We start from the raw sequence: 21652 nt of genomic DNA, 5'->3' as shown, positions 1-21652 counted from the left end.
TAAGTCTTTGTCAGTTACCATAAGTTTAACTTCACTAAGTCATTACTTAACCTCTATCGAGTCATGATCATAGACACGTGGCGGACAAAACGGGGCTGTGTTGTTAAGGGTGGCTTGGCTCTCTGAGGTCAGTACTGCACAGCAAAGCTCACTGCATCTATTGGATTATATGAGGGATTTAAAACCAGGATTAGATCCTAGGGCTGTGGACAGCATGGGCGCTGCGTGAACTTCTGCATCCCAGGGATGTGTCAGGGTTTATGTGTGTGTGTGTGTGTGTGTGTGTGTTTGCGTTTGAGTGGGAGAGTGGCGTGAAAGTGTATTTACGCATCCCAGAGGCCACACTGTGCAGCTTGTGTCCACTTGGCTCCACTGTCCACTGCAAGGCCCTTCAAACATGAACCTGTTCTGCTTTTCACTGGTAAGATACACTATCTTCAGATCTGCTGTAAATTTCAGCCTTATGTATTAAGAGCACCTGTTTAGTTCCTGCAGTCTCAGAGAAGCTGGTAAGCAGAGAAAGCGAAGTGTGTGGCTGGGGGGAGAGACAAGTGATGATATTGCTGTTGACAAGAATCTGAAATGGTTTCTCTGGGGATTGAGACAAAACTGTAATCCTTTCCTGCTTTGTCATATTCATTAGGTTCCATGGATATAGTCTTGCTTTGCTGAGCTTGCATTTGCTGAGTTGTGTTTGCTACTTACAACTGTAAAGATGATATCTAGTGTAATTAGTCAGTATATAAGCATATAATAATCCTGTAATTAAGTGTAACATGAAATTTATTTTTGTGAAGTTTTATTATATTTGTAGATAACCCTATTCCGTTTTCGGATTTATTTCGATAAATACATTAATTTCATTAATGGTTAATCCATACATTAGATTTTTTTAAGTTGCTCTTATTTTAAGTTAGAATTAGGCCAACATAATGTTGTGCACCTTCCCTTTAAGGGCAAGGATGGGTTAAATTTCAGAGTGATAAGAGAGATGCTTCTCATGTGTTGAGTTGAGTTGAGTTGTTGATCTTCTGAGGAAGCAGACAATAAAAGGTGATGGATAAACTGAGAAGACGTCCCCATGCTTTCCTTCCCCACAGCCCTTAAGTAATTCAATTTATGGAGTTAAGGCATGAAGAAGGCAGCCTTACATAAGTGCTAATTCTTTAATTTCCTATTCACTGATATGTTTAAGAGGGATAAACATTTATCAGATTGCCTTTGGCAAAATCAATTTATGTGATAATTAACATAACAAGAAAAATGAACGCTTATTGAGAGTGGTGGATTAAAAACATTGTCATGGGGTTATACTACTAGAAGCTGCAGTTTGTTGCAAATGATGATGGTTTGTTGTTGGGAATGATTACATTCCTGTCCTTTACAAAGGTGCCTATGTTCACAAAAGACCAGACTCTGGACTTTACTATCAGATAATATCCGAAATTAAGCAACAAATAAAGTACAAAATGTCACCAGCTTCATGGACTTAAAACTAAAATAAGTAAAAGGGCTTAGTTCTGCTCACTTGAACAAACCATGACAGATCTGTGTCAGTGTTTACACAACTGATCTCATCAATTATGTAAATTGCATGTCAATATAATCACATGCTGTGATTCTGGGGCTCAGGCACGTGTGGGCCAAATTTGAAAGCTGTCAAAGATTTAAGACCTCTGACAGTTTACAACACCTATATTTAATGTAGTTAGCAGGTTTTAAACTGTTCAGACAGATTCTCATTTATTCACATCCCAATCCCTAAGTGATGCCCTTCTTTGGCAATACTATCGCCACCTTACCTGCTTCATTTTTTAAATTCATTATCTGTAACTGCTTATCCTGTTAATGGTCATGGGGGGGTTAGAGCCTATCCCAGCAGTCATTGGGTGAGAGGCAGGGTACACCCTGGACAGGTCGCCAGACTATCACAGAGCCGACACATGCAGATAACAATCCACGCTCACATTCACACCTTCAGGCATGTTAGAGTTAACCATTAAAATAACCTAACCTCTATAGGGACAATTTGGGCAGATTCTTCCAATAATGTTATTCTTGTTCTATCTGAAACTTGGCTAACAAATATATTGAAAAGACACTGCAATTCAGTGTTACAAAGTTTTTTGTGGTGGCCATCCCAGAAAAGTAGGGAGTGTTTCCATTTACATAAAGAAAAATTAATGCTATCATCCTTTCATCAGTATCTCTCAGCAGGCAGTTTGAACTTCTTGCCATTTTATTACAGTTATAGGTTGTTATTGATCCCTCCCCCAGCAAGCAGCTTTACCTTTATTGAGTTGACAACTATTAACCTTAGATTTGAATAAGATTCTCCTTGCTGGAGATTTTAACTTGGACTGGTTGCCACCTACCACTGACAGTTTTAAATCTGTGGCTCATTTAACCTGACACAACCATTTAATAGTTCAACTTGTCCTAATTATGCTTTTTGTGCTAATTATGCTTTTTTTTTAATCCGCAGCAGTTGCAGGTTCGACTCCAACCTGTGACCCTTTGCTACATGTCATCCCCTCCTCCGTTCACAATTAGCCTATCCTGTCAAATAATGGCAAAGAAAAAGCCAACAAAACTTTAAATCATAACCCTGTGCAAATCTTAAATGCCAAGAGAAATCTTCCCTTTTTGATTTATTTTCAAGTGAATGCTGCTCACAAATATTCAGATATTGGTATTTTTGCAAATTATTTGATTGATCATTGTGTTACTGTTTCAATGTCAAGTGTCAAGTCAAACAAACTGAGCTACCTTAATCAAGACCATAAATTATATTTCGATAAGACTTAAGACTTTAAGTTACTTTAAGTGTTTCTGTGAGCAAGCTTTTCTTTGTAATTTGTGTGACTGTGACTAGAAAAAGATTTCTCTAATGATGTTGAATTACTGTGGAAATACTTTCATGATGCTTTACTGAAATTATACTTAACATCCTCCTTTACGCAAATTTAGAGTGAAAGAAAACAAATCACTGGTTTACCCAGAGCTATCCAGTCTACTCACAAAAAAAGGGATGTTGCTGTGGCTAAGGCCAGACAAAATCCCAGGCTGACTAGCTGATCTTCAGGCCACTTTGATATTTATCCCTCTCCCTCCCTCCTTTTGCTGAGAGGAGGAGATCCTTCAGTTGTTTATTTCTGAAGGACAATCTCGAAATTATGTGTTTTAGTTTACAGTCCTTAAAAATCTTGTTAATGAACAACTGAAAGATTTCTGAGACAAATGCACATCATCATCAGCTTTAGAAAATGGCACAGCACAACAACTGTTGCGGGTGTTGAATGATATTATTGAGGCACTGGGCTGGAAATAAATATTGTGCAGCTCCCATCTTTGATAAAGGCTTCTGACATTGTTGTCACCCTGTTGAACAGTCTAATAATGGTTTATAAAACTCCAGATCCAACGACCAGCCCAAGGGCCCTGCTAAGCTGATTTTTGACGATTATGAAATGTAAAAAATCTGCTGTATTCATTGTTATTTAAGTGGTTTAGTCATATAGCATGTTGTTCAAAAGCTATGCCCCTCATGTGCCATTAATGCTGACCATTTCAAGATACAGCCACCATGTGGTGCCCAGTAGTTCACCTGGCAGTGTAGGTGCCCCATGTGCAAAGGCTTTGTCCTTACTGCAGCGGCTGACATTGGCCCTTTGTTGCATGTTATCCCCCCTCTCTCTCTCTTTCACTCTAACACTGTCCTATTCAATAGAGCTGAAAAGAAAAAAATTAATCAGTCATAACTCACTAATGAAGCGTTATCATATTCCACAGATCATCTTATCTAGAAAGAATCACAGCTTCCACAGCTATCTGTTAATCTCTCACACATTGACAGTAGTCCAGATGATTTATATTAAATGATGTGACATAACATAAGGAGTGTGAGTGCACCTTTAGGGTGGGATGGTGGGGAGGTGATTGCCACCACAAACAACTGGCTGTTGTGTAGGAGTCCAGTGTTCGCTTCCCATGAGGATTTTTTTTTCTACACCTCACCATGTGCCTCTTATGCTTAAACCTAGTCATCCATGACTTTGTTGCCTTTTTTGTGATGAGAATATGTTGGCATTTCAGCACCTCTGGTTCCATCATCTTTTTTTTTTCTACTGGACTCTTAGTTAGAAGCCCCACATAAAGTCTGTGGTTAACACAAGTTGAAGACAAAATGAGAGCAAATGACAGCTTGTGGTATCTTCACGCCAGTGCAGTTCATTTGTAGCCTACCATTAGCTTTTTACTTCTGGTGATTGCATTTAGGCTTCAAAATTAACCAAAGTGGTGTTCATCTGTGAGGATTATCTTGCTGAACAAAAAGTATAACTATCATAAACGTTTGTTTACCACTTATTTTCTAAATAATCCTCCCAGTTCTAGTCATCTTTTTTCAAGAAAATATTCAGGCAACCTTGAAAAAAAAACCATTTTGTTTTAGTGTGTTTGATCTGATAGAATTCAGCCATAGAAGTGATTCTGACTGTTGAGGAAAAAAATCTTCAGAGTTATACCTTTCAAATAAGATGACACATGTCCAGCTACTAAAAGTGGAACAAGAACATCTTTCAAATTACATTGGGTATTCCTCGGATAGGTGTTATAGGTTAATTATACAGTTATTCTTTATCCAGGTGTGCTGTTTGTTGGGTCACAAATTATTTCCTCGTATCAAAATATGTGCCCTTATGGTCCATTCTTGGTCCACTGTCGTTCTCTATACATATAAATAATTCCGAAAACGTATCAAATGCTGCTTTCCATTTTTATGCTGATGACACAATTATTTAATACTTGTTCTCCTCAGTGGTACAAACTCTTGATTTCATGCAATCTACCTTTGATGTTATTCAGTCCCATTTAACTTGACTTAAGCTTGTGTTAAACACAGACAAATCCAAAGTCATGCTTTTTTTCATATGGAAAAAAGGTTAACATCTAATTCTCCAAAGATCTCAACTGTACAAGGGGTTGGAATGGAAATGGTCACAACATCTAAGGATCTAGATATTATTATTATTCAGAACTTGTCATAAAAAACACACATTGAACACCTTGTTTCAAATCTGAAATTTTGATTTTGCCTCAAACACAGAGGGCCCTATTAAGACGATCGATAGCGCCATGGTCTAAAGCGTATGGCAAAAATGCTTTTAAGACATGCCAAAGTCCAATTTGCTAGTTAAACGGCGGATAATTTGGGCGCCAGGTGCGGCGCACGTTACAGGAGGTTGTATTTAGACTCTGAATTAGTCATGGGTGTGTTTTGGGCGGTACATGAATGAACCAATCTGTGCGTCAGCTCCCATTCCCTTTAAAAGCCAGATGTGCTAGGAATTGGCAGATTGCAATCTAAATGACGATTTGGTGAATTACAGATGTGAGAGGTGTTCTGCTGAAGAAACCAATCTGCTTGTGCACAAGAAGACAATTTGCAGAAGCAGCAGATATCCACAAAAGCAGTCGAGGTAAAGCAGGCATGAGAGGACCTAGCGAAGCAGGTTCCATCACCTGCAGAATGGCCTTACAATGCAAAAAAGTGTGCAGTGATGTGAGGAGGGGTAGAAAAAGCTTGCCACTCAGTGTAAAAATCAAGCAGAAATGGGAGAAGCTAGCTGATCGGTTGGCATATTTGGTTTAACTGGCATTGGCAACCACAGTTCAGCCTCATGCCTTCCTATGTCCTGTAATGTGCCCTCATTTACGTATGTCCAAGAGACATCCATGACATATATCAATGTTGTGCAATACAAAACATGTCACAAAGAATGCTGGGACTTTGAGGGCCGTATTGTGATGTTCCACCTGACTTATCCAAACATCTGAACCTCATGCAGGCACATTTTGCTATCTGAATAATCTGCCCTTTAAATAGCAGGAAACAGACTGCGCCTTTGACTTCAGACCAATTTTTATTTGGTCAATGGCACATTCGCAACATTCTGTTGCCTCAATCCCCCAACAGTGCGCCTGACCACACCTCACTTGAAGACCTACACACCCAGGGACGCACAGATGGGCACAAGCACATTTGTAATTCAAAGGACGTGGGCGCTAGGCATGAAAATGACAACTGCGCAAGTCTGACACTAGCAACAGAGCCAATCATCTACTTTTGGTATTTTAAAAGGGTTCATATCACCATGCAGACTGATGATTGTTTTTGTTTTGTTTGGCTTTATTCCAGGAAGGCTCGACCGAAAGCATATATGAACCACCCTACAGCCAAATACTCAGTGAGGTCCTTCCCAAGTACCAGTGCAGCCCTGTTCTTCAGAGCTGTAATCCTGAGTGGGGCGGCTCAGAACCATTCATCACTTCTGTAAGTTAAATCTTTGTGTTTTATTTCAACCAGATGTTATTTTGATGCTCCCACATTGTGTGTTGCTGGATTCTGCACTGCTGATGCTGGCAAAGAAAATAAAACTAGGGCCAGATCTTTCTAACTGGCGCAAAGCTGTGCCCAGCCCAGCACAGCACAAATGTCACTGAGAGTTTAAGACAATATTTATTTTCATGGCCAGCACCAAGGTTGTGTAAGTAACAAATGAACTTCGCCCGTCTGTTTGCTCATGGGCGTGAAGGTCTTGGTATAGTCATGTGCATTGTTAGTAGATTGCCATTTAGAAGCAGCAGAAGCAATTGTTTCACTCAGTTGGCATACAAAAACCATGTCTGAAGGCAGACTGGCACAGTATTTTTCTATGGGGTGCCGATTGTAAAGTTGTGCACTCTGAAAGTAACAGCAACATTTCTCCACGTTTAGCTCTAAAACATAATTAAAAAAGAGGTGTGAAGTCAATTTTTTTGCAATATTTGCAAACTTTGTCAGATTTATTTTGTGAAAAATATGCTAAGATAACCTCACTGTTATATGTTTGTTATTTCTAAATCTAAATGTTAAATCTTAAAACTAAATGCTATATGTTAAATCTTAAAACTAAATGTTATATGTTAAATCTTAATCAGTCACTTCAGACACTTTCTGTTACCACTTATCCTCGTAAGGGTCACGGGGGGGCTGGAGCCCATCCCAGCTGTCATCGGGCGGAAGGCGGGGTACACCCTGGACAGGTCGCCAGACTATCGCAGGGCCGACACATATAGACAGACAACCATACACGCTCACAGTCACACCTAAGGGCAATTTAGAGTCACCAACCAACCTGAGCTGCATTTCTTTGGACTGTGGGAGGAAGCCGGAGACCCCGGAGAGAACCCACACAGACACGGGGAGAACATGCAAACTCTGCACAGACGGACCAAACCCCGTTCCAACCGGGTTTCAACCAGCTCAGGGACCCTCTTGCTGTGAGGCAACAGTACTAACCACGACGCCACCGTGCCGCCCTAAATCTTAATCCTAAATCTAAATTTTATATGTAAAATTTAAATCTTTATGTTACTATTCGGGCTGCACAATTATGGCCAAAATGTTAATCACAATTATTTTGATCAATATTGTAACCACGATTATTAATCACGATTATTCATCATGGTAGAGAAAAAATCAGTATTTTTATTGCACTACTTTTCAACAAACAAAATGTAAACAGTTTTCAGTGCAAATAAAACTTTAAATAATCACTTTTTATTTTTTTAGTTATTTAACTTGTCAACTGTAATAAATAACTAAATAAATATATAATACATATTATATAACATTTGATAATTCATCAATTGACATTCACTCCATTATATTAGTATAGACTACAATTCAATTCCGTGTACATATTTAAACATACATATTGTTTTGCTTGACCATAGGTCAGTCATGGTTGCAAAGAACTCAACAGTTGTGATTTCCATCTCTATTTCCCCCTGACGTTTTTCATACAGTGTAAAAGTGGCACTTTGGTGAAATAATTGCACGGGGGGATCACATATTTCTTGTCCAGTGTGTTGACCATTTTTCTGAAGCCCTCGTTGCTTACTGAATGTATTGGACACATGCCTTTAGCCAAATAAAACGATATTGCTTCTGTTATTTCAGCGTGTCTTTCGGAGGTAGATACATACGGTGTTGCCCAGTGCAGGGTTATTGTTGTCTGGACACGGACGGGGATTTTGTGAAGCAACGTTAGCTTTGGCCTTCATGCATTCCTCGTATTTGTGTTCGTGATGTTTTTTCAGATGGCTGAACAGATTAGTTGTGACTATAGATATCTTTTCTGGATGTTATATATATGTCTTTTCTGCATGTAGTATAGATGTCTTTTCTGGACATCATATAGATTTTTTTTCTGGACGTCATATAGATGTCTTTTCTGAATGTAGTATGCATGTTTTTTTCTGGATGTCATATATATGTCTTTTCTGCATGTAGTATAGATGTCTTTTCTGGACGTCAAATAGATGTCTTTTCTGGACATCATATAGATGTCTTTTCTGGATGTAGTATACATTGCTTTTTTTGGACGTCATATCGGGTGACCAGATCCAAATTCACCAGATGTGGGACAAAGATTACATTTGTGTGGGACAATGTGGGACACCAATGCATTGAGGTAGTCTAAAATAACTTTAAAAAAAAAATCTATTCTGTGCCTTAACGTATAACATTACTATGCTTTTGCAATCTGGTTGATTCAGTAACACATAACAGATAAAATATATCTTATTTAAATGCAACTTTTCCAAGCTCTCTCATGTAAGAAAACATACCCCTCAAATTAACACACCTGACTATGTACAATTAAACAGAATAGACAGCCAAGGCTACAATTGTTCTTTCAAGTATAGTACTTTAATATGCTTTAAAAGGGTATGGCTTGCCTGTATTTTCTCCAACAACAGAGAGAAACAACACAAGCCCAGCACAACTCCAAACACCACATTAAGGTGTTTGTTCTCGTAGAACAATATACTGAACCACATATTCAAGTAGAACTTGTACTGGATTAGGCTCTATGTACTGTAGTAGGCTACGAAGGCTAATTATCTGAACAAAACAAAACTCACTCAGCTCATAATCACATAGATTAACTACACAAAAGAAATGCATTTGAAAATTATTTGCATTTACTGGACAATGCCAACTAAAGGCACCACTGGGTATAAAATTAGGCACTAAATAAAATAATAAGGAAAATAAATAAAACCAGAAATACAAATCAGAACTGGTCAGGAGGAAACAAAAACTTATATTAAATAAAATAATATTTTTCAGTTTTGTCCATCATATTAACACAATTAATGCTCTTCCAGCACCAAGGAGAGCACCTAGCTGAATTTTTTTTTTAAGTTTTGTGCATCAAAAGCAACAACTGCAGGCAGGCCAGGCACACACAGACAATGCACTTTCAGCACCACAGAAAGCACCTGGTGTTGAAACACAATAATAGAGCACTGTCTTAAAATCAAGCACCACACTGGCTCAGTGCTCACATTGTTCTAATCTATGTCTCTGACAATGTTTATCTTACCTTAGATGTTCCTCTTGGCTTGATACTTTTTGCTTGAGCGTGCAGCGTGCATAGCTGTAGAATTCCTTATAACTGCATTCAAAGTTGGTCTTGACTTGAATTCCACTCTTGATAAGCTCCACAGAGCAGCGGTTCCTCTGGTCAGTCCAGGCTGCAGTCATGAGGGAAAACACTCTCTCTACAGAAGCATTGGTTATGGGAATGCTGAAGAGAAAGGATGCAAAAGCAGTCAGATTTGGTGTCTTTGTGCTTTTAATCAAGATTGACCACCTCTCCACAACAGGAGCTCTTCTCTCCACAATTTCAGTTTCAGGAGTCACACAGTACTCCTCATACAGTTCATCCATGTCCAGTTCCCCCCTATCTGTAGGACCTCCATGGCATCACTGAGCTGGGAGAATGTGAAGCTGCTCTTCAGCGCCAAGCATGCAACATTCTTCTGGTGGTTGTTGTCTGTGAAGTCATGCCATTTTTCCAGGTAGTTGAGTGCAATCTTGTAGAAGTTGGAAAAATCATGTTTGATCGTTGCTGCCTTTTGGTCAGGAAAATGTTGGAGAATAGCACTCTTCTCCATTCCAAAGGACTCAATTTGTCGTTGTTGGAGCTTTGTCTTGAGAGTGAGCATTATGTCATATAGCTCACAGACGGTCCCATCCTGTCCCTCCAACAGTAGCACAACATCATGGAAGATCTTCAGTAGTGTTATTGAGGAAAGCAGGTAGGCCTGTAGGTCATGGGGTATCTCCTCACCATCCCGATCCCTTTTGAACAGCTGCCACAGTGCTTTGGGACACTGATTCTCTCCAGTGACAAGGAGTAGCTCTTGATAGTTGCCCAGTTGTCATTTAGCCTCTGGACAGCAGGCCACAGACTCAACCATCTTGTGGGTACATGTCTCCGTACAATATGATAATCTTCCTCCACAAAGGCAAACACTGCTTTCAATTCCTCTGTGCGCTGTGCAGACACTGAAAAGTAACTGAATATTTTGTTCACTACAGAGTCAATGTCAATGTTCAGCATTTTTTCCAGCATGCTTTGCACAGTTGTGTCCTATGTGGGCCATACAGTTTGCCTTGATGATACCACTGTTGTCTGCCTTTAACTTTTGGAAAACAGAACTGTTTTTCCCATAGTTTACACTAGCATTATCAGCAGTGTAAACTGAAATCATGTCCAGTTGCAGGCCATTCCTCTAACTTGCTTGTAATCTGGCGGTGTATAGTAGCAGCTGACTCATGGCTATCCTCATAAAAGTTAAGGATCTTGCTTTTCAAACCCAGCTCTGGTGTCCAATATCTCAAAGACAGTTGGAGGAGTTTTGTAGTGCCATGATTAGATGTATCTGAAGCCACTGAAAAAATGGCGTGTCGACTTTTTTATCACTTGGGAGTACTTGAACCACTGGCGTTTTTAATTCTCTCAAACAACTTTCCACAGAGGCAGGTGCCACCACAGCTGTAACTATGGATGCTCTTTGCAATCTCAGAGACTGGAAACATGGTCAATTTTAGCTTATTACCACAGTCTTCTGACCTGTATGATAGGGAGTGTTTTACAGCTGCTGTTCCCTTATCTGCGTTTGAATCTTGTTTGGGTTTTAGCAGGAACGTATGCATACTAGACTTGGAAGCCTCCTTTTGAGCAACACGTTTTTTGTGAGTCTCGCACTGTCTGTGTCATTTCATGTCGTATTCACCTCCATGTGAAATGGAAAAATGACTCAAGCAAACTTCATGCAAAACTTTACGAGACTCGCCTTGCATTGGTTTCACCCAGGAATAGATAGTTTCCCAGTCTTTGTTGTAGCTGCATTTCCTTTTCTTAGCCATACGGGTCCTGCTTTCCTCCCTTTCCTCCATGTCTTGTGCTGCATGCCGATGCCATTCTGAACTCATTTGCATTGCTTCTTGTTGGTGGATGCACCCCATGGATGTATTATAAGGAACTCTGGATGCAGCCGTGGGAGCGAGGCCTCATTCATTCTTATGAGAGCTGCTCAGTGGTGCATGAAGCAGAGAAAACTCTTTTTCCGGGTTTAGAAAAGTGTAAAATACCCCGATCTACTGGCCCATAGAGCATGCATAGAAGTGATTAATGCCAGCCGAACGCAGCGAGTGTACCCGAGCACTGACTTCGACTCACTGGCACGCTCACACAGATGACCCGAGTGCTCGAAGCAAACAGCGCCGGTGCGTGAGCCTTCCTCTTGTAGTAGCTTAGCTTATTAGCAACAGCAGCTAATAATGACAGCGCGACTGTCGGTTTTAATATTTACGTGATTAGCAGATAATGGTATATGTATTGCTCTCTCTCTCTCTACACACACACACACACATATACATACAGCTCATCAGGGAATCATATCGTAATCACGACCGGAGAAATCAAATTCAGAATCAGAATGTGTTGTGCTCATAAAAAGGTAATAAAAGGTGGTGCCTTGTAATATTGCCCCGTGTTTTATCACACAGCTCAACTTTTAAAAATACTACGTTCAGTACCTTTCAGTAACTGTTACTAGTGCTCCGCACTGCTCACTGATAACCGGTAGTTTGAATACAGACTGTAGACTGTATGTACAGTCTCTGATACAGACACGGTAAGACATCCATATTACAGGCTTTACAGCCAACAGCGTATGGATGTGTTGTAAAATGGTAAAAATGATGCATTGTGATTAAAAAATGATGAATTACAGCAAAAATATCCATTACTACAGCCTGTACGAAGCCTGTGCTGTGTCAGGGACTCTTAGAGTTACATGGGCGCTCTCACGGTAGAGTCCCGCAGGTCTGATGCGCATTCATTTTATTTCTGGAGAAAGACCGAATCCCAAATCTTGATTCGGAAAATAGCGCATTTTACGTCTTTCGGACTTAATGTTTTTAATATTGGCTGTAAAAAAATGCGTTCTGAAAAGTCAACATGTCTCAAAAAAAATTATCCAGTGATTTAAGGAGGTCTCTTTCCCAATGTTAACAAATGGGGAAAAGTCTTTCTGGGCCAGTGTGCATCATGTGACGCTGTAGTTCCACTTTCGGCCACTATGTAAATTTTGCTTCAGAGGGTGGCGCACTTCCTGGGGGCTTGGTGCACCTGTCAGCGTTGCAGTTTGATTGACATGATCAAACAGCCCGCCCCGCCAACTGATGACAGCCCTCACTGCTTTCTCTGCATAGCCACTTGATAAATGGCTGATTACCGGTGTTGAAAGCGCATTTCAAAACTGGAGTCTGATTGTCAAGAACAATGCGGGACAACGTCTTAAATTGCGGGACGTGTGAAAAGTAATGGAAATGCGTGACTGTCCCGCACAAAGCGGGACATCTGGTCACCCTATATACGTACAGTCCATTTACCATTTACAGCGGGCATGGACCCCGCAGATCCCTGGCCCTCCCCGACTGGCTCTGTCCTCCAAACGAGCCACAGTGAGCCAGGCTTTGCTCTGCTCCATCTCCTTGTACTGCAGCACATGCTGTGAGACTCCTCAGTGGGGAGGGGATTGGACTAGCAGCTAGGCAGTTAAAGAGGCTAAAGAACCAAATAACAACAGCCACAGTATGGCACCCGGGGACTGACTCAAGTTCTTTAAAGTGATCAAAATCATATAACCCCAAAGTCATTCTTATTCTATAAATATATTTCCCTAGAGCCATTAGTCATAATCTCTCCTCACCTGTGAAGCCTCTCCCTGACTGCCAGTGCTGGAGCCTGGTCTCTGTGCTGACCACAGTGTGCTGCCTTCCCCCTGCTCTGTCTATTGCAATAATACAGATAAAAAAAAATAATAATAGTAGTTGTGAAATAGCTGTGGAAATTGATTCATTAATTCTAATTAATTCTATCTCAAAGTCTCTTTTATGGTATAGATTTATTTTATCTGCCAATATTAATCTCTTCTTACCTGTGAAGCCCCTGCATGACCATCAGTGTTGCCTTCTGGTCCTCCTTCTCCTCCCTGCTCTTTCTATTGTAGTACTAAAGATTAAAAAAAAATATGTGCAAAGCAACAGTGAGCACAAATTCTGTGTAGAAATTAAGGGGGAGTGGGTCTATTCCTAACATGAAGCTAGCTACCCAGCCATAGGTAACAATGATGTTACTATTCTTGCTATATTGGCATCTAATTAATAATATAATTAATAATAATTAATTATAATTAATAATTAAATAAATAACATAATTAATTATGTTATTAATATAATTAATAACATAATTTAGCTAACATTATCAAAAGGCAACAGTGTTACAGTGACACCCCCACTTACCCCAGCTGTGCTGAAGTAAGGTTAAAATATCCAGTAAACAGGTATTGTCATCTTGCGAGGGTGATGTCATTGAGAGCCGTCATCTGCGCAGTAGCGATATCCGCTGTGGGGGATTTCCTGCCGAAACACCCGTCCGACCAATCATGAGATGTGAAATTTAACTTAAAACATTTAGATTTAATATTTAACATTAAGATTTAATAATAACATTTAGATATAAGATTTAACATTTCGATTTAAGTTTTAGTTTTCACATATAACATTTCGATTTAAGGTTTAACATATAACATATAGCTCTAACATGGAACATTTATATTTAAAATGTACATTTAGTATTAACATTCAGCATGTAACATTTAGATTCAAACAGTTTTATTTTACAGTGACATTATATTGAACATTTTTTTCCAGAAAAGAAAAAAATCTGACAAAGTTCACAAATACTGCTCTAAATGTGGCAGCGCAGCACAGCAGCAAAGCTACAGCACGGCACAGTGGCAGAGTTGCAGCATGACACAGCTGACTCCACATTTATGCTGCATTGACACTCCGAGCGACACACCAAGAGGTTACAATACATTTTCAATGGAAGCTGGTGACATGAAGCATCAAACTGATGCCTGACACTTGTTGCCACTGACAGGCGTGACCGACTATAAATAAAAGTTGAGCTGGCTTCAAATTTGGTAGCCCTCCAATGACGTGGTGAAGCTTCAACCATTCATATGGTTTGTTTTTATCATGGTGCTGTTGTAACCGTGCTCAGTTGCAATCACTGCAGCTGGCTGGTCCAAATAACCCCCTCGACTCTGTGTTATATACTCTGTGTCTGTTGAAATAACATTCAGGAGGCTGGTCTCTCTCTCTCAAGCCGCAATTTATTCTGAACAGAAACAGGATACGTACTGGTCACTCATACAGTTGGCTCGATGTGGCAGCTCACACACAGCACTCTCTCAGGCACGTCCCCCGCTAACTGGCAACATTCAGGTACAACAAAATAATGTAGAAATAATAACAACATAAAAATGTGTACCTGAACAGAAACAGGATATGTACTGGTCATTGATACACTGCACTCTCTAGATTAACCAACAGGGTTTTTTTTAGCACAGGGGCTAAGGAGCTAGCTTAGCAAGTGCATTGTGGTGTTGTGTGAATATTTTAGCACATAAAAGAGCACAGCAACCCACTCATAACTATCCTTGTGAACATTTCCCTACATCACAGTGCATCAGTCTTCATACAGTGGACAATGGCAATTATAGCAAGTGGAATCACATCATATACTACTTAAACACTGTTACACCCCCCCCTTGAATTCTAGCTACTCTTACACAAGAATCAGCATGAGATGAAGTTGGCCAGACCCGCCACCACACACAGGGAAAAATATGCCTGTCACATATTTCATCAACATTGCGACTGTAAAGTTTCTCAGTACAGGAATGGAAAACAAAAGAGATTCAACACCACCCATCTGTCAATGACAAATATCTGTTGAAATCAACTGAACACAATTCTGATTAACATCTATAACCCCATCCCTGTTGTCTGATGCATTACCTTAATAAGTCTATTAACAGGTTTGAACAACCTCCCTGCTTTGGATCTGACATGGTTGTTAACTACCCCGCCCCTGACAGCCGCTACAGTGTTGAGCAGAGTAGTCTCAGCAACACCCTGAATCTCTGTGCATGAAAGGGGCTCTCAAGGATAGTCACCAACAGTCAAACAAGTGTCAGCGTCCGTATTGCCACCACTCGTCGTCAAAATCATGCCCATGGAATTTTCAGACTGTGATGGATCGTGGGATGACTAGGTAATAAATGTCTCAGGCAACATATTGCCAGCAGATGGGACAGGAGGCGCATCCAGCTCCTGATCACCCTCAATGTCCTTCGCCTGATCAACATCCTCCTGGCTTGCCTTGCTTTAAGTCTCAGATGGCAGGATGGACACCCACACCCTGGTCCTGTGGTCTGCAGAGTCCACAGAGACATCAGCAAGTGTCTTCCTCTCTTCATCAAGATCCATGAAGCTGGACATAGAGGAAACATCCACCTCGGCTGCGGTGTCAGCAACAGGCAAAAGGAGAAAGTTCACGAGCATTATCAGGTACCACCTTCTCCTGACCTGTGTCGGCATGCTGGATCTTAAAGGCATGACTCTCATCATTTTGAATTTTCCTGGAAATGCCTTGTACGTTTCTTCATTACTCCTAATATGAAAGCTTATTCAATATCAGTAAAACGTAAATGCTGGAGGAATTGCTGAGATGAGGGGGCTAACCACCAACACATTTTTTGGAGCTGCCCAAAAGTACAGCCTTTTTGGGCTACTATTTCGAAGCTCATGCAACAAGTCCTCGGATTCCATATCCCTCTGACATGTTTATCATTATACTTGGGTGACTTACCAGATGATATATCTAAAAATGGGAAAACTATTACTCCAAATAAGGAGCTTGGCTGGTGTGTCTTCTCCCCTCATCTCCTTTCTTTCAAACGCTGTTCACTTACCAACTGTAACCTCTTAATCAAATGGACTTGATTTTGTGTAAGCCACGGACCCTGGGATCATTTACCTTCACAAGGAAATATAAAACACTTCCCACTTGGACTCGTAGATGATAATGTGCCTGGTAATGAATTTGTTTGATCTGAACTTATTTCTTGCTGATAGACAACATTTGTTGTATCCATTATTATTGTTCTTTCCCTTCCTTTGTTTGTTTCCTTGAAGAAAAATCCAAATAAAAATCTAAGTGTCAAAAAAAAAGTGTTCGCAGCTAGCCGTGCTCTTTTTGGGGTGAAGATGAGGCCTGCTATGCTGAACAGTCTTTCACAGGCTGCAGAAGCAGAAAAAAGTGTGTTGAGTTTGACAACAACTTGAGAACCACAGGAAACGTCTTCAGTACAAGACTTTTACTCAAGTAATTTTCTTATGGGTGACTAACTTTTACCAAAGTCATTTTCAGTTATGGTACTTGTAATTTTACTTAGTTATTTTTTTCAAGTACTTTATACACCCCTGCTGATGTCACAGGTGAGATCTGTTGGTCAGTGTTTTCACTTCTGCTTTGAAATATCTAGACATCTTTAAGAAGAGACAGGCACCACATAACTGTATGTGGTAGACACAATATGAATCCTAATAAGTTCAGTATCCACTAACTTTACCTTTAGTGCCACAATGAGGTTTGTATTAGTGGTTTAGAGTGAAATGTCTCTATGTCCCCCTAAGAATTAATTGTGATAATTTTGATGAGCCTCTGATATGCGACTATCATCAGATCAAATTTGTATAGGTGCAATAATTATGACCAAATACCTGCTAAATATTCATATCAGCCACAGCTGTGCTTTGTGTTTAGCTCTAATTAGCTATGCTAGTTTCCAATGCAATGGAGCCCATCCCAGCTGCCATCGGGCGAAAGGTGGGGTACACCCTGGACAGGTCGCCAGACCATTGCAGGGCGCTCACAGTCAGCCTAAGGGCAATTTAGAGTCACCAATCAACCTAAGCTGCATGTCTTCGGACTGTGGGAGGAAGCCGGAGACCCCGCAGAGAACCCACGCAGACACGGGGAGAACATGCAAACTCCGCACAGAAGGGCCCCCGCCCACGGAACGAACCCTGTTCCAACCGGGTTTCGAACCAGGGACCCTCTTGCTGTGCTAGGTAAGGACAGTGCTAACCACGACGCCACCGTGCTGCCCTTATTCGTCAATAATAATATAATTAATTTTTTCCTTTAGAGTTATGGAAAATGTCATAAATGTACTTAAATTTGTCCTATAAAAATGTGCACATACCCTGGCTGTACTAATGCTAGTTTCAGTTTCTTCCATGCCCTGAAAAGTTCCCAGGAAACACCAAGCGCCACCTTGGTGTTTCCTGGGAAACACCCCCGCAACCCTTACGAGGACAAGCGGTTACAGAAAATGACTGACTGACTTATTGACAAATTATAATATAAGAAACAAAAGGCCAAAATTAGCAAAAAATAAAGAAAATAATAGAAAAAAAGTTGAGACAAATTGTGAAAATAGCAGATCTACAAGCTTGCAACGTGAGGCAGTGTAAGCTTGCAGATTAGTTACTTTCACAATTTCTGTATCTGTCAAATTCAGGGAATAAACAAGGAGAGAAACATAAATTTAATTTCTTGACTCTGACAATTCCAGACACCTTGAGATATTTTCAGGCCCTGAGAATTTACAGGACCCTGATTACAGCTGAAATGCTATCAACCTAATTCGAAATTAGACTGATGTATGAAATGAATAATAAAATAACAAATGTAGTAAGTGTACATTAAATTTGTAATTTAATGTATAATTGCTACATTTCCTTTATTTTAAAGATCTTAATGTTGTCTTACCGATTCTCAGTGTAGCATCATCTTTGATCCAGGCCATTCTGAACTTTGGGATGAGAATCGCTGCAGCAATCAATTCAGGGTCTCTTAACATCTTGCTAAAACATTTCTGGATACCCACTTAAATGGCTTCAACCAACGGCTTGCAGTGCTTCAGTGCAATCTTTATTTTTTACAGTTTGCTGCTCAGCAGGGAAATCGTCGGAAGAAGCCATCCTATCTGGACTTTCGCTTCTCCTTGGAGGATGTTGATGGACTGGGCGACAGGGCTCATGGTGGTGTAGTACTCTTTGAGGAAAGTGAGCTCAACTGGATGGAACCTGTTAGGGAGAAAACAAACCACTGTTTTACAATTATGCATGAACATTGTACCCAAAAATCCGTAACCTAGAAATCATACAAAGCAAAGTTTTACACTACATTGTGTATGAACCAGTTCCGAGGTTGTCTACGGCTCCTTATAATGGTTTAGTTTACTTGAGCAATTGAATATCATCACTACTACTACAGTACAGCAGTAGGTAGGTTGGTGAAAACTGGACAGTGTATGTTCAACATATTACTGCATTCTAGCAGTGGTAAAAATATTTAATAGCTCCGGAAAACTAAACTACTAGGAAGGCGAACATAGTATAAAATGATGACTTTATTGGAGCATAGTACTTTCACCTCAGGGATCATTTCTAAAGGGGTCAAGTGGTTTTTAAACAAGTCTCATTTTAATATGATACAAGTTAGGGACATTCACAGAAGCCATGGCAGGCAAAAATAAATAAATAAAAAATATATAATTCCAACTTACATTGGAACCTTCAATTCTGCACAGATCTCTCTCAAAAAGCTGGCTCTCCCTTCTCTCTCAGAACCTTGAGTAGCCTTTCCACAGCCATAAACAGCGAGTTCCACCTGGTGACATTTGGTTGTAGCAGCTGGAGGGAGTAGTCATCTTCCACAGCTTCAGCTGCTTGGCAGGATCTTTCACACTTATTCCACAGCCCATGACACTTGCTGAATGTTGAGCATTGCAGTTTTTTTGTATCCATGGTTGGCTGTTGCTTTTTCAGCATCAACTGTAGACACAAAGTTGAGGAGATGACAAGCACATCATTGATGTTTTGGAAGCTCCAACTCAAAGCCATCATTCTCATCTAGGATCGAAGTCACGTCAACAGATTCCACTACCTCCTCCATCTCATTTCCTTCCTCATCCTCCTTCTCTGCCTCTTCTTCTTCATTGTTGTTCTTGTCCCCACTAAAAACTTGGAAAGCCTTTAGGAAGTTGGAGCCATTGTCGGTTGTTGTCCTCACAACTTTGTTCCTGATGCCATATTCAGAATGGATGTCATTGACTGTGCCAGCCAAAACATCAAAGGTGTGGGAACCTCTTAGTTGTCTGCAAGCTAGGGCTGCTGATTGTCTAGTGAGGTCTGTAGGGTTGACCCAGTGAGCAGTCACACCAAGGAAGCTCCTCCTCCTAACTGACCAGCAGTCTGTAGTGGTGGCGATGTGCTCCACTTTACTCATCTCCTAAGTTACCACGTTTTTCAATAGTCTTTGCTAAGTCTTCAATCCTTGATCGTAGGGTGACCCGTTTGATGACTTTGACAGTAGGAAGAAGATCTGCGAGAAGCTCTCTGAAGGCTCCATTTTCAACAGTTGACAATGGCTGGAGCCCGTTGACAACATACTTAACAATGGCCCTGTCAACTGCACTCTGAGACATGAATCGGGTATCCAGCAAGGTGGTCTGTTTGAGGGTGGAGGTCCCAGCTTCCGAAGCCCTCTTTCTTTTCTGTGAAGTCAACTGCTCATATTTTTTTAGATGGTGTGGATGTGCTCTCTACATGAAAAATACATGAATAAAAGAGATAATATTATTAGTTTAAATGATACTCAAGACATCATTCAACAGTTACCACAATGACAGGTCTGGATTGTTCTAATCACTTCCACCCTGGTGTCCCAATTGTGGGCATGTCCAACATTGATAAAAAAAAAGTTGGTCAACTGTCAACTATAGTTTATCTTTCAAAAATGCCAAATTGTTTAAAAAATAGCAGATCTACAAGCTAAAACATCATGCAGCACACTGAGCTTGGACATCTGCTTTCCCCCCTTTTTTCTTTGTGGTTAACATAAATGCAGTTTTGGTTCCAACCTTTGCAGATGTGCTCTGTATCTGGTAATTATTACATGCACATACATGCACTTTTTTCATATCTGCCGTAGACCCAGACTGGCCAGCTGTGCATGACAACAAATACAATTAAAAAACAAAAACAAAGCTATTTTATTGAACAGCATGCTATTTCACTACAGCTCCTATGAACAAGAACGCAGATTTTCAATATTGGTTAACTTCAAGTTACAGATCTTGTAAGATCTGTTTGTTTATTTTTCAATAAAAAAAAGTGAAAGCACTTGATATTAAAAATTTATCATGCGGGAGAAAAACTGCCTCCTTTGAGTAGGTTAAGATGCTAACCCTGTTTTATCAACACTCCTGCAGAACAATTTGCACAAGATATTATCTAGAATAAAGTGTAATAAAATACTGTGTGTCTGTGTGTGTGTGTGTGTGTGTGTGTGTCACATAGGTTTATCCATACTTGTCCACGCCACCACGTGTGATACTAAAAATGACACATGAAATGACATTAGCAGCGATTAACGTTACTTAATTTACTAACCTCAATGTGTTTCTTAAGGTTGGATCGAGAGTTCTTAAACACCTTTATCTCATGGCACTTTGGCAGGCACAAGAGGCACTTCATTCTGTATGTTTTAGGATTTTCCCCCATCCCTAGGTAGCCAAACATTGTTGCCAGGTATGACCATGGGGGGGTGACTGTCGTCTTCTACTGGGTCATGCTGTCAGTATGGTATCGTCTACCGTGTCTTCCTCATTAATGTTAACTGCAGAGGTAGCCATGTTGATCTCCGCCGCCCCGCGCATCCCGTCCTTACCTAATCTTCGCGACAGTACCGTACGTTGTTCTTCTCGTCCTCTCGGACACGGCCATTCTAGATAATCCTTTGATGATTAACTATATTTATATTTTAATTTGTAATGAGTAACGAGGTGGCAAACGTCAAAGTAACGGAGTAAAAGTATGTTTTTTTAAACTTTTAAATGTAGTAAAAGTAAAAGTCCTGATTAAAAAAAAAACTCAAGTAAAGTACAGATCCTCAAAAAAACTACTTAAGTAGTGTAACAAAGTACATCTACTTCGTTACTATCCACCTCCGGACATCCATCAGGTGATCCACTATTGGCTTGCTGGATATCTGTACCAAACTGTTTGCCAGTCCATCCTGTAGTTGTTGATATTACAGTCTGGATCAAAGTATTGCTGATGACTAATAACCACACAACTATTACAGACACCTGCACACTTGCTTCAATACCTTTGTCTAGATCATTTGGCTTAATGCAGTTGCATCTTTTTTTAAATTCCCTTTATGATTTAGCTTTAAATTGTGTCTGTCTTTGTTCCTCCAAGGGACGCACACAGAATACAATACAAGTAATAAGGACTTATAAAAGGTATGTGACT

The 21652-nt window shown here is 40.2% G+C and overlaps 1 protein-coding gene and 1 pseudogene across 4 annotated transcripts in view; one reads left to right on the top strand and one right to left on the bottom strand.

The window, feature by feature from the left end:
* The first annotated feature begins 243 nt into the window (after positions 1-243).
* Positions 244-21652, top strand: part of LOC148187366 (uncharacterized) — a 35871-nt gene continuing 14462 nt past the window's right edge. The window contains exons 1-3 of one of the 4 annotated variants that reach the window (XM_088088037.1): positions 244-421; positions 6200-6334; positions 21599-21631. In XM_088088037.1, the coding sequence (XP_087944163.1) occupies positions 398-421; positions 6200-6334; positions 21599-21631 (192 nt within the window). In that variant the 5' untranslated portion in view covers positions 244-397. Of the gene's footprint in view, positions 422-6199; positions 6335-21598; positions 21643-21652 lie in introns of all 4 variants that reach the window. The other 3 variants (XM_088088036.1, XM_088088039.1, XM_088088038.1) reach the window with 3 other exon arrangements.
* LOC148187367 (uncharacterized) lies at positions 18494-19619 on the bottom strand (annotated as a pseudogene).

The sequence above is a fragment of the Plectropomus leopardus genome, chromosome 15, assembly GCF_026936395.1.
Source record: "Plectropomus leopardus strain MGB_pleo_1.0 chromosome 15, ASM2693639v1, whole genome shotgun sequence".
NCBI lineage: Eukaryota > Metazoa > Chordata > Actinopteri > Perciformes > Serranidae > Plectropomus > Plectropomus leopardus.
Note: the sequence above shows the minus strand (reverse complement) of the source record. Positions and strands in the feature narration are given on the sequence as shown.